At 39.8% G+C, this 13,890-nt stretch overlaps 1 protein-coding gene across 1 annotated transcript; it reads right to left on the bottom strand.

Annotated features, from left to right (window-relative positions):
* Positions 1–2,945: 2,945 nt before the first annotated feature.
* LOC121923850 (zinc finger protein RFP-like) lies at positions 2,946–13,383 on the bottom strand. Its single transcript, XM_042454698.1, has 7 exons — positions 12,952–13,383; positions 9,822–9,917; positions 7,605–7,835; positions 6,056–6,078; positions 4,070–4,188; positions 3,822–3,854; positions 2,946–3,717 (listed from the first exon to the last, which is right to left on the bottom strand). Exons 1-7 carry the CDS (start codon positions 13,381–13,383, stop codon positions 3,713–3,715), a joined length of 939 nt encoding a protein of 312 aa, XP_042310632.1. The 3' UTR covers positions 2,946–3,712.
* Positions 13,384–13,890: the final 507 nt, after the last annotated feature.

Raw genomic sequence — 13,890 nt, 5'->3', positions numbered from 1 at the left:
TAGCCAAGCCATAATGATCAAATCTGGCCTCCATTAAATTAATGGAAGGGCAATTGCAGGGGGCATGCCAGGGCGTGTGGCAAACCTACACGTGACAGCCTTAAGGACAGACTGCCACGTGGGCTTTTTCTGCCAACGAAAAGTAAGGGAGAAGGGTGTCCTCAGAGAATGGGACTGCTGAATATGCACAGAGGAGGGTTCCTGTGTCAGCATCATGGAAAGTTAGCTGCTCCCCAGTGCAGTTCAGGCACACCCGGATCCTCTTCAGCACCGCACCCCGAGGCAGAGGGTTAAGAAAAGAGTGGGCAGAACAGTACGTTCTACCCCACTTCCCTACATCCCAGATTCCTGCCTCAGGAGTGCATCCATTGGCATCATTGGCACCCTTTCGCCTTACTGACTGCCTGGCTAGCCCCACAGACCAGTCTCCTTCACCTCCCACATGCACATCCCAGAAATGCCTGCCGGTTTTAAATCTCTCACGTCCTAACACATATGGCAATGTGTCAAATCTGTCAGGGTGATTAGGCAGATCTTGAATGTCCTCTCCGGCATAGGCACCCTTAAGGTCCTCGGACAGGACGAGCTGGGGATTTGCAGTGTTCGGATCCAGAGTGATGGTGGCTGTTGAGTCAGAAAAGGCAAAAAAAGAAGAATCAGGTGGGGCATTCAGTTTCTCATGTTCACCTTTCTCCAGACCTAAATGCAGCAGAAGATTCATATTCCTTCTAAAACCAGCAGATCTCTCATGGACTCCTTTGGTGATTAGAGGACTACTTGCTAGTTTTCTGATTTTACTACACATTCTTCAACAAAAATAACATTAGAAGTCCCATCCTGAGCTTGTAAAACATTAGGGGGAAAGATGTTGAGGACCTTTAATAGTCACACCAAGTCATTGTACCATTTTGAGCAGAAGTCAAGACAAGATTATATTTTGAAGACAATAATGGAATATATATCTATCTCATTGTGTACTATGTTTATTTTTATTTAGTTACTTCGTTAATTGTACTTATATTCTACCTTTCTCTCAAAATGGGATACTTATTTTACAATTAATACCTAAATATTTAATTTTCCTTTTCTCATGATTACTACTTTTTTCAAATTTCTGTATATTTGAAATAGATTGTATAATTCATGCTTTATAAATCTAAATTGATTAAGGAGTAGAGTGTTATGATAGATGGGATGGGGACTAATTTATTTTTGAAAGTTTCATAAAATGTTGCTGGGGGGGAGGAGAGACTTTTCATAAAAATACCATGCTTTTATTTATTATAAAATTTACATTCTACATTTCAAAGAGCATTAGACGATGCAAAGCCAAAAAGATACCAATAAATCAGTCATTAGGCTGTGTTACATGAGAAAGTAAGGAGGGAAGAAGCTGAGAGGTGATTTTTAAATTGTGAAATTAGATGATTAATTTTAATTGTGGACTGTTTAAAATATGTATGCCTTATTTGCCCTTTTAAACTGTTTCATGTTTTAATTTGTTTTAATTTATGTTCATTGTTGATTTGTTGTTATCTGCCTCAACCGATGGAGAGAGGTGGGTAAGAATTATTTTTAGTATTATTATTAAAAGTATTGTTAAAAAACTCATTGTTAAAACAGTTAAATAAAATCCATGGTTAAAACAGTTGAATAAAGTGTTTAAAACATAATTAGTAAGAAAAGATAAGAAATACAGCACAGCAAACCATTTCATACACAACTGCTACACAACCGGAATGACAACCTTATTTAACAAGGTAACAAGGAGAAACTTATTCAAAATGGTAAAAAAGTTGATTGAAACAGTGAAGTTTTCTCCATACCTTGGATCAGCCATTGATCAAAACAGGGATTGCAGTCAAGAAATCAGAAGAAGACTAGGAATGGGAAGTGCAGCGATGAAAGAACTGTGACAAGCGCAATGATATTAAACTGAATACCAAAGTGAGAATCACCCAAGCCATGATATTTTCCACCAGCGTGTATGGATATGACAAAGGTACAATGAAGAAAGCAGATAGAAAGAAAATTACACTCTTCCCTCCACATTTGCAGCTTTGATTATTCATGGAATTTATTAATATTTTCTCTTTAGGAATACATTGGTCAATTTACCCAAAAATCACACTGAAGCACCTAGAGATTCCTAGAGATAACACTTCTCTAGACATTTGTAACTCCTCCAGCACAATTCTATGGTGAATGTCTGGCAGATGTTGACCACAGAGTTGCACTGGAGGACCTAGAGATTCCCAAAGAGGTATTCTCACATAAAAACAGTGTTTTTGTTATTTGCAGTTTTTCCACATTCATGGGATCCCTTCACCCCTAACCCCAGCGAATGTGGAAGGATGTGTGTAATTAACTTGAAATATGGTGCTGGAGAAGAGTGCTAAAGATACCATGGATGACCAAAAAGATAGACAAATAGCTCCTAGAGCATATCAAGCTTGAAATCTCCTTGGAAGCCAAGCTGACTAAATTGAGGCCGTCATATTTTGGCCACATCATGAAAAAAGATGACTCATGAGAAAAGACAAGCATGCTAGGAAAGGTGGAGGGCAGTAGAAAGAGAAGGACCGCATACCAGAAGGATAGACTCAGTCAAGGAGGCCACAGGACCTGAGCAGAGCGGTGGAGGATAGCAGGGTTGACATGAGTTGAGGCAGACTCAAGGGCAAGTTAAGAACAACAAGAAGAAATGTACAGGTGGAGAAAGACAGACATGCTATTTTATACATACAGAGTTTATACACAGATACAAATATCTTGTACTCACGTTTAAACAAAATACTTCTATTTTATACACACATTGACATTTTTATATATATAAATATAAATATAAAAGTCATCTTGTAAGCCAAAAACTATGGTATTTTATATATTTATCTTTATATTATATATACATATCTATATCTATATAAAACATATACTTAGCACTCTGAGGTCATGAGGGAAGAAAGTAGACAAATACTTGATCCAACATTTGATTTCCAAAAATATGTATGTGTTAAGTAAGCTGTCAAATCTACCCCTGAATACCAGTTGCTAGGGAATTTGAATGGGCAGATGTTAGTGGCCACATGTCCTGCTTGTAGATTTCAACTGGTTGGCCAATATGGAAACATAATGTTGGACTACTGGAGACTTTGGTTCAATGCACCAAAGTCTCTTGTTGTGTTCTCAGATGGATTACATCACACATGCCTGTTTTGATTACTATGAAGAAGTATACATCTGTCTTCATCCCAAAATGTTCAGCTTAGGCTTACATGTCTAGAGGAGGAAAGGCAGCAGGCAAGATGTAGTTCCCCTCCCAAACTCCCACCATCAGAAGCATTTTCTGCTACTAGGGATCCTGTTGTTACATACCAGGCTTGCAGTGAAGTCAGCAATCACAGGGATGAAGGACTGGGACTGTAGGATTAGCCAAAACGATAAGATAAATCGCTTTCCTTCCCACTCAAACTCCCCTGTTCCCTCTGAGCTTACCTGCAATTCTGGAAGGGAAAAGGATTTTCCCAGCCACATACTATGATGTGTGTGTGTCTGTGTGTATACACGTATATAGATGTGGATCGACACAACTACTTGCATTTTTGTCTCTCCTTGGAGTGAGGGCTTGCACATCAAAATGTTGCCACTGCACTACAGGTGCATGATCATACTATGTTATATGCATAAGCCATAGCAAACTTTGGAGTCACACTTATCCTGCAAAAAACAAACATGTCATTTTCTGACAAAATCTTTCCCCCCCATCCTACTCCCACCCTTCCTTCAAATTTGGTCTTTTTTCATGAGATCCTGCATTTTACCTTTCTTCAGATGGAGTCCAGATATTAGAGTGTCTGAGGAAGAAAAGGGAAAACAGGTAAGAATGTGCCAACATAACAAGTCCTGTTATGAAACAAAGCAATACATCAATGGAAGAGAAGGGGATAATCTTACTGGGTTCATAATGGAACCAGGAAAATGACAGAAAGTGATGATTTATGCTTATTAACTGCCTTCCAATGCCCGCATATAGAAAAAACAAATGGAATTTGCAGCTATTTCTCATTACCTTTGAATTTAGTTGTGACGTTTTCCAGAAAGGGAACGAAATCAAATAAGTCCCAGTTCCTCCACTTCAACTCCACAGGAAAAGTCAAGGGATCTGTAGCAACCGCAGTGTTTTCACACCTGATGGAGAGAAACCAATGTTAATCCTTCAACAATTTTGGGGGAAATCCTCTTCTTCTCCATAATATTAAATCAAATAGACACATCTTTTTTAAACATGGTAGGTGCGCTCCAGTTGATTGCTAGTAAATGAATGCTATAGCCTTTGCAGAGAGAAATATTTGGGATGCTATTATTATTATTATTATTATTATTATTATTATTATTATTATTAACATTTGCACATGTAAAGTTTGCACAGCGCTTTACACACTAAGGGTCAAATCAGGGCCAAGCAGCATACAATCTAAAACAACATTACATGATTAAAATATCTAGATTAAAATATATTTTAGACTGTAAGCCTGAGGGCAGGGAAATATCTAATTAATAATAATAATAATAATAATTGTAAGCTGCTCCGAGAGCCTTTAGGGCTGAAGGGCAGGGTATAAATACCGTAATTATATTTATTATTATTATTATTATTATTATTATTATTATTATATCTAAAATAATATTAACTAGTATACAATAAAGACAAAGTAAGCAGCAGATTAGATGGTAGACTCATAACAAGTGAGAATAGTATAAAATAAGGATGGTAAGAATAAGGGATTTTGAAAATAAATGATGCAAGAGATGACATTTTGGGGTTGAATCTAATGTCAGGCCTATCTAAAGTAGATCTATTGAAATTATTGGGACATGTTAGTCACAGAGCCAACTTAAATCCCTTTGAGTTCAGTAGTTTCACTCTATTAAGGACTAACACTTCTTTATTTTTTCAGATTATTCTATTGGGAATGAGAAAATAATTGGTGAAATTAGTTGCGAAAAAAATGTAATGATTACCAATAATTAATTCCATGTATTTCAAGGACTAAAGAACAACAACATTACTTTACAACTGCATCTTAATGGCAGATAATGTCACTGCTTTTGTGGTACAGTTGTAATGTGTAAATTAATTTTATAGTGATGGAGATGGGGCCACACTAAATGGTGGAGGTAGAATATTATATAGTTAAAGTGCTAGCTTGTGCTATTTTGTGAGTGTAGATACAAAAATGGGCTAGACAGAAGAATGCCTTTTGCACTATATTGGCTAGTATATTCAAATGTCTAGATTAGTTACTTTTATAAAACAAGAAATAAAAGAGTTTCTGTTTTAAAGTTTTAACTATAATTTGGGCCTGTAAGCTGCAACCAGCTTTTAAAAAGTAACTTTCTGAGAAGAAAATTCAAGTACATAGTGGGACAAATTCCAATTAGAAATTTGATTGGCACCATTGTTGGTTTCATGAAGGCACCAAACAAATACTGTACACAGCTATTTATTAAAGCCTTTGCTGTCCATAGGGTTTTAAAACTTGTTTTAATATCTTTCAACTCATTAATATGTTTTTAGCCTACTTAAATTATTTTTATTGTTTAAAATTGTTTTCACGTGTTGATATTGGTTCAATTTCTATGCCGCCCTAAGATCTTTTGATAGAGGGCAAGCTATAAATATTGTAATAAAATTTAAATAATAATATATTTGAGAGCCAGCATGGTGTGCTGATTTGAGTGTTGGACTATGACTGGAGACCAGGGTTCAATTCCCAGCTTGGCCATCAAACCCATCTTGGGCAAGTCACATGCTCTCAGCCTCAAGGAAGGCAATAGCAAATCTCCTCTGAACAAATCTTGCCACAAAAAAAACATGATAAGTTTGCCTTAGGGTTGTCGTAAATTAGAGACAACTTGAAGGCACACAACAACAAGAACAAATAATAAATGAGTATCCAAATATTTAGCAGTGAATGATGGGACTCCAGCATAACAGACACTTCCAGACTTTCTCTAAGCATCGTAAAGGAAAAAGTAACCAGGATCCACTTACCTCTGTAAAAGAGTTCCAACATCCTAGGGATAGGGAAAGAGAGAGGGAAGGAAATTGAGTGCTTGCTACAGTGATCAGAAAATCTTTTTGATGCAATGACAATAGTATGCCAGTTGAGCCACTTTAATGCAACAAAGGACTGAGCAACATCCTTGTGTGCATACCTGACTTCAGAATCAATGAACCAAAGAACAGAGATTGGAAACATTACACTTTTGGGCAACACCTCCCATAATGCTCTGGCCAGCATGATGAGTGCATGTGGGATTCTCATCCAAAGAAGGAGAGTTTGCAACCACTGCAAAGTAACTCAAAATATTTATTGGGTTTTTTTGGTGAGGGGGGTTCCAGCTGAATCAACAGCTGAGGAATCAAATCGCTTTTGCCAGGGAAGGCTGGGGACAGAGTTTGGGAAGCACCCTACAGAGCAAAGGGTCCTCAGTCCATGGCATCAAGTTCTCCAGGTAACCCATAAAATTAATCCCATACTGTAGTTCTACAGATAAAATGTATTGGAGGAAGTGATTAGTCCGAGGGTAGGGTAAATCTATAGTATTGGGGGAAAGCTAAATTCATCTTATGGGGAAACAAGGGAAGGGACTGGGAGCATCTTCTGTAAGAATATATATATTCTATATATATGAGAAGCTAATAGAAATATAATTAAGTGTTTCACCTTTAGAAGGACCTCTAATTTAAAAAGACAGAAGTGGTTTTTAAAATACACACCACACATGCACACATCCTGTAAAATAAGTTTTTGGACCTCAGGGCTCAGAGCCCCACTGGAAAAGAGAATGAATAGTTAATGAGACTTTGGGATGAAATCACAGTTCACGCTTTGGTTAGTTGCATAGATTTCACTTTTGCTAAAAATCAAGCCAAAGGCATATCCTAAGAAGAGATCTGTAAATATGGTGAGGGGATTTGGAATTTGAGTAGGTGGGAGGTGTAAACAGGGGTGGAGATAATTTATTCATTTTAGGCATTCATAATCTGTTGTATATTTTGATGACTTCAGCCAATAAAGTCACAGGGGTGGAAAAATGCCGACAGAAGTTTGGGTGTGCCTACTTGCCTAGGACACACTTTCTTGTAAGACTGTAATTAAAAAATTGGATGTTGTTGCTTCACTTGTTTTGTACTGATTAAATTTGATTTGGTACTTTGGTACTTAAGAAACTATATCTCACATTATTCAGCTGTTGAATCTCTTCTGGCAGATCATTCCACAGGCTATGGACTGGAGTAAATGTCTGCCGGGGACTTGAACATACATGGCGGATTCCATGGGTGGTGATCCTGTAGGTAACCTGGACCCAAACCATGATGTAGGGCTTTGGAATAATTGTCCTCCAGAGGACCCGAGCGTCCAGGAAGATTATATTGGAGGAGGCAATCCTACAGGTATGATGTAGTGAGAAGAATCAAGCCTTGATACCCTGGCTTCCACCACAAGCTGAGACCCTTCCCTTTGCTTACATACACAAAAAGTTACATCCAACCTTGGCCCAGAGAGGAGACTGGGCTGCTTTTGCCACACTCTTACTTGCACAAGTTTGCTCTCTGTTTGTTGACTCTTCTTTGCCAGTTCTGAGATGGTGCTGTTGAGAGAGGCGCGCTCCTCAGAGAGTTTGCCCAGTTTCGCATCCCTTCTGGTTACAATCTCTTTCTCCACTTCTGCCGCCTGGTCTTGTAGCTGTCTCTCAAGTTTTCGTAGAAAATGGCGTAGATTCTTTAACTGGTCTGCTGTCCTTTGCTTTGCCGTTTTTGTTTGCTGCTACAGTAAGGGAATGGAAAGAGGATTACATCGATCCATGGATTAGATTACCTAGGTTTTTGGGGTCAGTTTTTTTACTAAACTTTCTGCACTTATACATGAATATATACAGTATTCTTCAAACTGGCCTTTGCACCAGAGCATTAGAATATAACAGATATAACCCTGAGTTTTTCAAATTTGATCTGTAACAAGGAAATTTGCAGGCTTTAGCTTGTTCCATGTGCAAAACTAGCATGGTGTAGTGCTCTGGGTATTGGATTAGGATTGTACAGACCAGGGTTTGAATCCTCAACTTGGGCACGTTTCACACTCTCAGCCTCTGAGGAACCCTGTCTGAACAAATACTGCCAATGCCAGATAGTGTCACCTTAGGGGCAGCCAAAATTTGTAACATAGGGTTGACAATCAGTAAGTGTGACAACCACTATGTTTGTATTTACCAAAATAAACATATTGATTTCAGTTAATTTAGCCAGGTATTCTGTAAAATTAATATATACACTCGTCCCTCCACATTTGCGGCTTTGGCTTTTGCAGATTTGATTAGTCATGATTTTATTCATATGTTCTTTTTACAAATATCTAGATCCTCCAGCACAACTCTATGGTCAACCTTAACCAAAGGTCGCACTGAAGGACCTAGAGATTCCTAGAGGGAACACTCCACTAGGTATTTTTGTAGCTCCTCCAACGCAATTCTATGGTCAAGTGTTGACCAGAGTTGCACTGGAGGACCTAGAGATTCCTAGAGAGGTGTTCTCTCAGGTAAAAACAGTGTTTTTGTTATTTGTGCTTTTTCCACATTCATTGGGGTCCTGTGCCCCTAACCCCAGGGAATATGGAGGGAGAGGTGTATTCACAAATTACCAGGATACCCATATTTTTGTTTTTATGGAGGGCTGATATCCAAAATTCAACCTATATGAAAGGAAAAGCTCTCCATCCTTTAGATAGGAGACATGCCTTATACTGAAGGACACCTGTCAGGCCTGTAAGGGACAAGTTTTCTGACTTTAAAATAAAGAACATCCCTTATAATAAGGGGCATCTGGCAATACTACCATTATCACACATGGATTCCACTTTAAGTGCAATGACTGACTGGATCCTATGAAACCCCATGCTTTGTAGTTTGGAGAGATGCTAGAGACTAAAAAAAATCTAAATGTCCATCCCTAAACTGCAAATCTCAGGATTCCACAGGTTATTGTCAAGCAATTAAAGTGGAATCATAGGATCATAGATTCCGAGAGTTGGAAGGAAGCATAAGGACCATTTAATCCAACCCCTTGCCATAAAGGAAGACATACAACTAAAGTACTCTTGAAGATGGACATCCAACTTCAATTTAAAGTCCTCCCAAGAAAGAAAATCCACTACCTTTTGAAGCTGTCTGTTCCACAATTAAACAGCAATTGCAGTCAAACAAAACAAAACAGCTCATGATTCAGTGGAACCTCTTTTCCTGTAATTTGAATCCACTGGATCAGGTTCTCTTCTCTGAAGCAGCGAAAAATAAATTTCTCCATCTTCTATATGACATTCCTTCCAAAATTTAAAGGTAACTGCCTATCTTTGAACACTATACTATTTTACCTACCCCTGTTCTATGACTGTACTGCAAATGTGCCACTTCCAAGGGTGACCAGATGCCCTCATTCCCCAGGACATGTCCTACATTTCAACCTTCTATCTAAGAGGAATTCCAAAATCTCTTCCATTTTGAACATGATTAAGAAGCATGAATTTTTATTAATGTTTTTATCTTTTGTTTTGTCCTACATTTTTCTTTAATATCTTATATTTTACAGTTAGGATATCTAGTCACCTTGCATTTCCACCCACCTATATGTATTGTTATACCTCCTGTAAATGAGCACAATTAATTAGCTTATCTAATGTGCTCCTCCCCCCCCAAACAACTGACAATAAACAGCAAGCTTATCAAAATATGTGTTCATGTTCTGGAAATGTAGCACTTACAAGCAACTGTTCGCTCTCATTTAGTGTGCATATTTCAAGCATTGAGATTTTCTCCCTCCTCTTCATAAGCTCCTCCATGCAGCAAAAGATCTTCTCCTGTAGAAAACACAGAAGTTCACTTGGTGGCACTTTGGGAAGTTTAATGAATATTAGATTAGAGTCACTAAGAGGGCAACATGCAGACCATTTGAACAGTACAAATAGTGGAAATTGTAGAACTTTTGGGAGAACAGGAGTGAGTGGGAAGCGAGACAGACCTTTCATTTTGGAGTGTGATAGTCACACACTCTCAGCCTCAGGTGAAGGCAATGGGAAACCCCCTCTGAATAAATTCTGCCAAAGAAACCCTGTGATAGGTTGGTCATAGGGTTGCCATAAATCAGGTACAGTTTGAAGGCACACAACACCATACAAGCAGACTAAACAGATTATTAAATTCTCCTGTACTTGTTATGTTGTGCCAAGGTGTTTTTTTTTGGGGGGGGGGGTTTGAAGTATTTGCCCTACTAAGAATTCTGTCTCCCCATTAAATTTCTAGACACTGAAAATAATTCACACCCACAACTTTTTTATTGTGTTTGCATTCCCTTGATAACTTTGCCTGCCCTTTTTCTTCAGATGCCTAAACTATTTCTAGATTTAAATTACTGCAATCCTAGAAATTTGGGGAATGAAGGAAAATTTTTACTGGGGGATGGCGAGTTGCCATAATTGTCCACTAAAACCTGGGACAAAATGTAGGACAAAATCTAGACCAAACTGTAGGACAACTGCAGGACAAACCAGAATGTCAGCCCCAATGTAGGACATTTAAGAAAATCTTAAATGTCCTACATTTTGGGCTGAGTTTTGTCCTGCAGTTGTCCTACAGTTTGGTCTAGATTTGTCCTACATTTTGTCCCGGGTTTTAGTGGACAATTAGGCAACCCTTGTCAATTGGCACCTTCCCTTTGAATGGCTCTCTCCCTATTCCATCCGTGTCCTAACAATAATTAAAACTCAGGGCTTCTAGAGAAGGATCAGCCATAAGAAGAGGCCTATGGAAAACGGCCCATATTCAGTGCCTAAAGTATTTTAACCTAAAACTACATTATGACCATGTTGTAGTGGTTTGAGCTTTGGACTATTGACTCTGAAGACCAGGATTCGAATTCTGATTTGGCCATGGAAACCCACTGGGTGACCCTGGGAAGTCACACACTCTCAGCCTCAGAGGATGGCAGTGGCAAACACCCTTTTAAGAAACATGCCAAGAAAACCCAGTGATGTTGGTCATGGTAAGTTGAAAAAGACTTGAAGGCACACTGCAACAAAACTACTTTAAAGAGGCAGCATGGCATAGTGGTTTGAGTGTTGGATTACTCTGGAGACTAGGGTTCGATTCCTTGCTCAGCCATGAAACCCACTGGGTGACCTTGGACAAATCAGCCCCAGAAAAACCCCATGTTAGGTTTGCCTTAGGTTTACCATAAGTTAAGACTTATGACCTGAAGGCACACAACCAGAAAACTACATTTGGTCAACAAGAATTGATACTGCAAGTATACTGAAGTGTCATTTTAAAATGACACTTCTATTTCTGCTAAATTAGGGATTTGCACAATTGTGGAAGGCCAGGGGACGACATTGGAAGATCACACACCCCTATCTCCTCTCTCAAAAATAACAATTTCACATCTCTTTAACTGCTATGGCTCCTTTCTCCAGAACTGTGCATTTTGTAGCTCACCATCCCTCTAGGGCTGAGAAGGCAAGGGGCCTTGTAAAACTACAAATCCCACAGTTCATAAAATGGAAATGCAGCACTTAAAAGTAGTGCCAGCCAAACTGCCTTATTAATAATGCAGTTTGATGCCACTTTGACTGCCACGGCTCCATCCTATAGAATCCTAGGATTTGTAGCTTTGTGAGGCACCAGCACTCCTTGACAGAGAAGGCTAACATTGTAAAAGTACAAATCCCAGGATTCATAGGATGGAGCTGCAGCACTTAAAAGAGGTGCCATACTGCCTTATTCCTGTAGATGGCAGAATAATAACACAGTTTGATGCCACTTTAATTAACATGGATCCTTGTCCTGGGGTGCATAGCTTTGTGAGACACCAACCCACTTGGGCAGATAAGGCTAAGGGCCTTGTAAAAACTACAGATCCCAGGGTTTCATAGGATGGAGCTACAGCACTTAAGGCCAAGCTGCCTTATTCCTACAGTGTAGATGAACAATAATGCACTTTCACACCACTATCAGCCATGGCTCCATCCTACACAATCCTGGATCTGCAGCTTTGTGGAGGAACAGCAGTAAAGCAGTTAAAGCAGTGTTAAACTGCCTTATTCCTACAATGTAGATGCATAATATAATAATTGTTATTTATTATTTCTTACATGCCTCTCCCCATGGACCCAGATGGGGAACAAAAACAATTATAAAGACATCAGGTAAAACACACATGAATTTAAAAGGACAAAAGATATACACATCCATATTTAAAATTCACAATTTAAGAATCATGTGGACAAGCCTGCTGGAAGAGACTGGCCTTTAATGCTCTTTAAGTTCAGACTGTGTATTCTGCTGTTGAATCTCTTCTGGAAGGTCATTCTACAGTTTAGGGGTGGCTAAAGAAAAAGTCCTCTGGTTAACAGTTCCCAACTTAGTCTTGGCTGACTGGAGAAAATGCCCGCAAGAGGACCTGAATGTATGGGGCAGATTACATGGGAGAAGGAGATCCTATATGTAACCTGGACTCAAACCATGTAGGGCTTGAAAAGTAATAACCAACAATTTGCACCTTACCCAGAAATGCAATTTGCAATTAGACACCACTTTCACCACAGGCGTATGAAACACACTGCAGAAATAATCCAGTTTGTGGACTGCTTAAGTTACCTTAACTCAGTGCTAGGGAATCTTGGGAATTGTAGTTCTGACAGAGAGGGCTAAATGTCTCCCAAACCTACAACGAATTGCCAAAATTCCCTAGCATTGAGCCAGGGCAGTTAAAGCAGTGTCAAACTGGATTATTTCTGCAGTGTGTTTGGGACCCTTGTGCCCATCCTCCAGAATCCTGGGATGTGTAACTTTATGGGGCACCAGCACTCCTTGGCAGAGATGGCTAAGGAGCCTCACCTTGGCTTCCTGGGCAGTCTCCTGGAGGGGGATGATCTCGTGGCCCCGATGGGCCCTGAGGCAGGCCAGGCAGAGTGGGACTTGGTCCTCTTGGCAGAAGATCTCGAGCAGGGGTTCCCCAGGGTGACTTTGGCACATGGTAGCACTTTCTTCTCCTCCATGCTTCTCCACTATGGTAGCCTCTTTGGCCAGCCCGGCTAAGTTGCCCAGTTGCCAGTTGGGCTTCTGGTGCCTTCGCCAGACTGTCTGGCGGCACTGTGGGCAGGTGGTGGGTTTCTCTGTGGTGCCAGGGACCCCCCAACACTGCTCCAGGCAGCCCTGGCAGAGGTTGTGCCCACAGTCCAGGGTGACTGGGGTGGTGAAATAGTCCAGACAAACCGAGCAAGTGGTCTCCCCTTTCAGCTTCTTCTGGGACAACAGGACAAAAGCCATGGGGGACACCTCAAAGCCAAAGGGCAAGAAAAGGTAATAAGAATTAAAAAAAGAGAGAAGGAAGGAAGCAAGAAAGGGGTCAATAGTCTCTGGCTCTTTCCCTTTAGCTTTCAGGGAAAGGATTTGCCTCTCAAGAGTATTATGAAGGCCCAAAAAGGACAAGAAGGAAAGGCCCACTGTCTTCTCTAGAGAGAGAGAGAGAAAAGAAGTCTGCAAAAGTCTCCAAAAGCTGAGAAATGTCTTGCTCCTGAGATAGGCTCCAAGAGGCTACAGAACTCCTTTATATAGTCTTTATTCCCCTCCTTCCCAAAAATGTCTCTAATGGGAGCAATGATAAAGGCCATTGTTAGGCTTAAAAGGTGTAGCAAGATGGGAGTATGATTTATCTTGATCCATAAAAAGGAGAAGTAGCCCTTTTAGACTATGGGGTTCTCTTCCTCTGGGCCTGCATGGTCAATTGAAATGAAGGGATTATCTTCTAGGTTGCTCTACCCTTAGGCTCCTGTG

This window comes from Sceloporus undulatus, chromosome 2, assembly GCF_019175285.1.
Source record: "Sceloporus undulatus isolate JIND9_A2432 ecotype Alabama chromosome 2, SceUnd_v1.1, whole genome shotgun sequence".
In the NCBI taxonomy this organism is placed as follows: domain Eukaryota; kingdom Metazoa; phylum Chordata; class Lepidosauria; order Squamata; family Phrynosomatidae; genus Sceloporus; species Sceloporus undulatus.
Note: the sequence above shows the minus strand (reverse complement) of the source record. Positions and strands in the feature narration are given on the sequence as shown.